At 43.9% G+C, this 1128-nt stretch overlaps 1 protein-coding gene across 1 annotated transcript in view; it reads left to right on the plus strand.

Moving 5' to 3' along the window:
• Positions 1–992: 992 nt before the first annotated feature.
• Positions 993–1128, plus strand: part of LOC106955898 (uncharacterized protein C8orf34 homolog) — a gene marked incomplete at its 5' end in the record, with an annotated part of 38741 nt that continues 38605 nt past the window's right edge. Inside the window, one exon of the mRNA XM_015046330.1 lies at positions 993–1084. Coding sequence (XP_014901816.1) covers positions 993–1084 — 92 coding nt within the window. The remainder of the gene's footprint in view (positions 1085–1128) is intronic.

Genomic DNA, 1128 nt, shown 5'->3' on the forward strand with positions numbered 1-1128 from the left:
TGATGTGTTGTTGAAATTGAACCTAATTACATGAAATACAATTAGTTCATCTCTCTTTGCTTTTACTTTGGATATTTTGTAACAAACAATGTTGTAGCGGAGTAAATTTAAAGGCTGGCAGTTGACGAAAGCTTCGAACTCCGAGGGGGCAAAAGGTGGAGAATTGAGGGGCTAGCATATCACGAACAGTTCAGAAACAATATGAAGTGAGGAAAAATCTATTTATTAACTTATTAAGTCATGTTTTAGACCAGTGGTTCTTAACCTGGGTTCGATCGAACCCCAGGGGTTCAATGAGACGGTCTCAGGGGTTCGGCGGAGCCTCTGCCGCGGAGGTAAAGACACACTGTGTAAAGTTGTGATGACGCCCAGTTTTGCCATCACTTGCTGCAGAGGATCACGTTACATTGCTTAGCCAATCAGTGCTGCGGAGGAGCACGTACCCCCCCTCCGCTCAACAGTTTCCAGCAGCGCAGGCAATATTTTACTTAGTAGAAGGGTTCAGTGAATGCCCATATGAAACTGGTGGGTTTGGTACCTCAAAAAAGGTTAAAAGCCACTGTTTTAGACTGGTCATTGTTAGAATAACCATTCAGTCATGTCTAATCAGCGGACGCACTCACGGTTGCATGCACCCGCTGATTCTTTACAGCAGACAGCCGCTCCATTTTCTTGAAGGTACTGCATACCCCAGCTAAATCTTACCCCCTTACTTTCACCCCTGCTCCTACCTATTAACACAGTATTCTGGTTTCACATGAGATAAATCCTCTAAAACAGGGGTCCCCAAACTACGGCCCGCACATTTGGTCCGGCCCCCTGAACAATACCAGCATTCAGATTTTTTTTTTTTCATTTATTGTATTTTCCGGTTTATATGTGGATTTTTCTTCAACCACCAGGGGGCTCTTTAGCAGGAAGTGTGTCCTGTAAACTGTGGGGCACATTGCTGCCATCTGTTTAGAGAACTGCTTGACTTTTATGTTATTTAATCAGTACGGTTGTTTGCTAGCGGTAGAGCAGATGAACACACGGGTTTGTTATTAACGCCTCATTCCAGGTCGAGTTCTTCGAAGCGATGCCTGTAAGTAGCAGCTTATACTTCAAAACTAGCCTTTATGTTAACAT

The sequence above is a fragment of the Poecilia latipinna genome, unplaced genomic scaffold, assembly GCF_001443285.1.
Source record: "Poecilia latipinna isolate Pla-1442-1.1 unplaced genomic scaffold, P_latipinna-1.0 Scaffold775, whole genome shotgun sequence".
Lineage (NCBI taxonomy): Eukaryota > Metazoa > Chordata > Actinopteri > Cyprinodontiformes > Poeciliidae > Poecilia > Poecilia latipinna.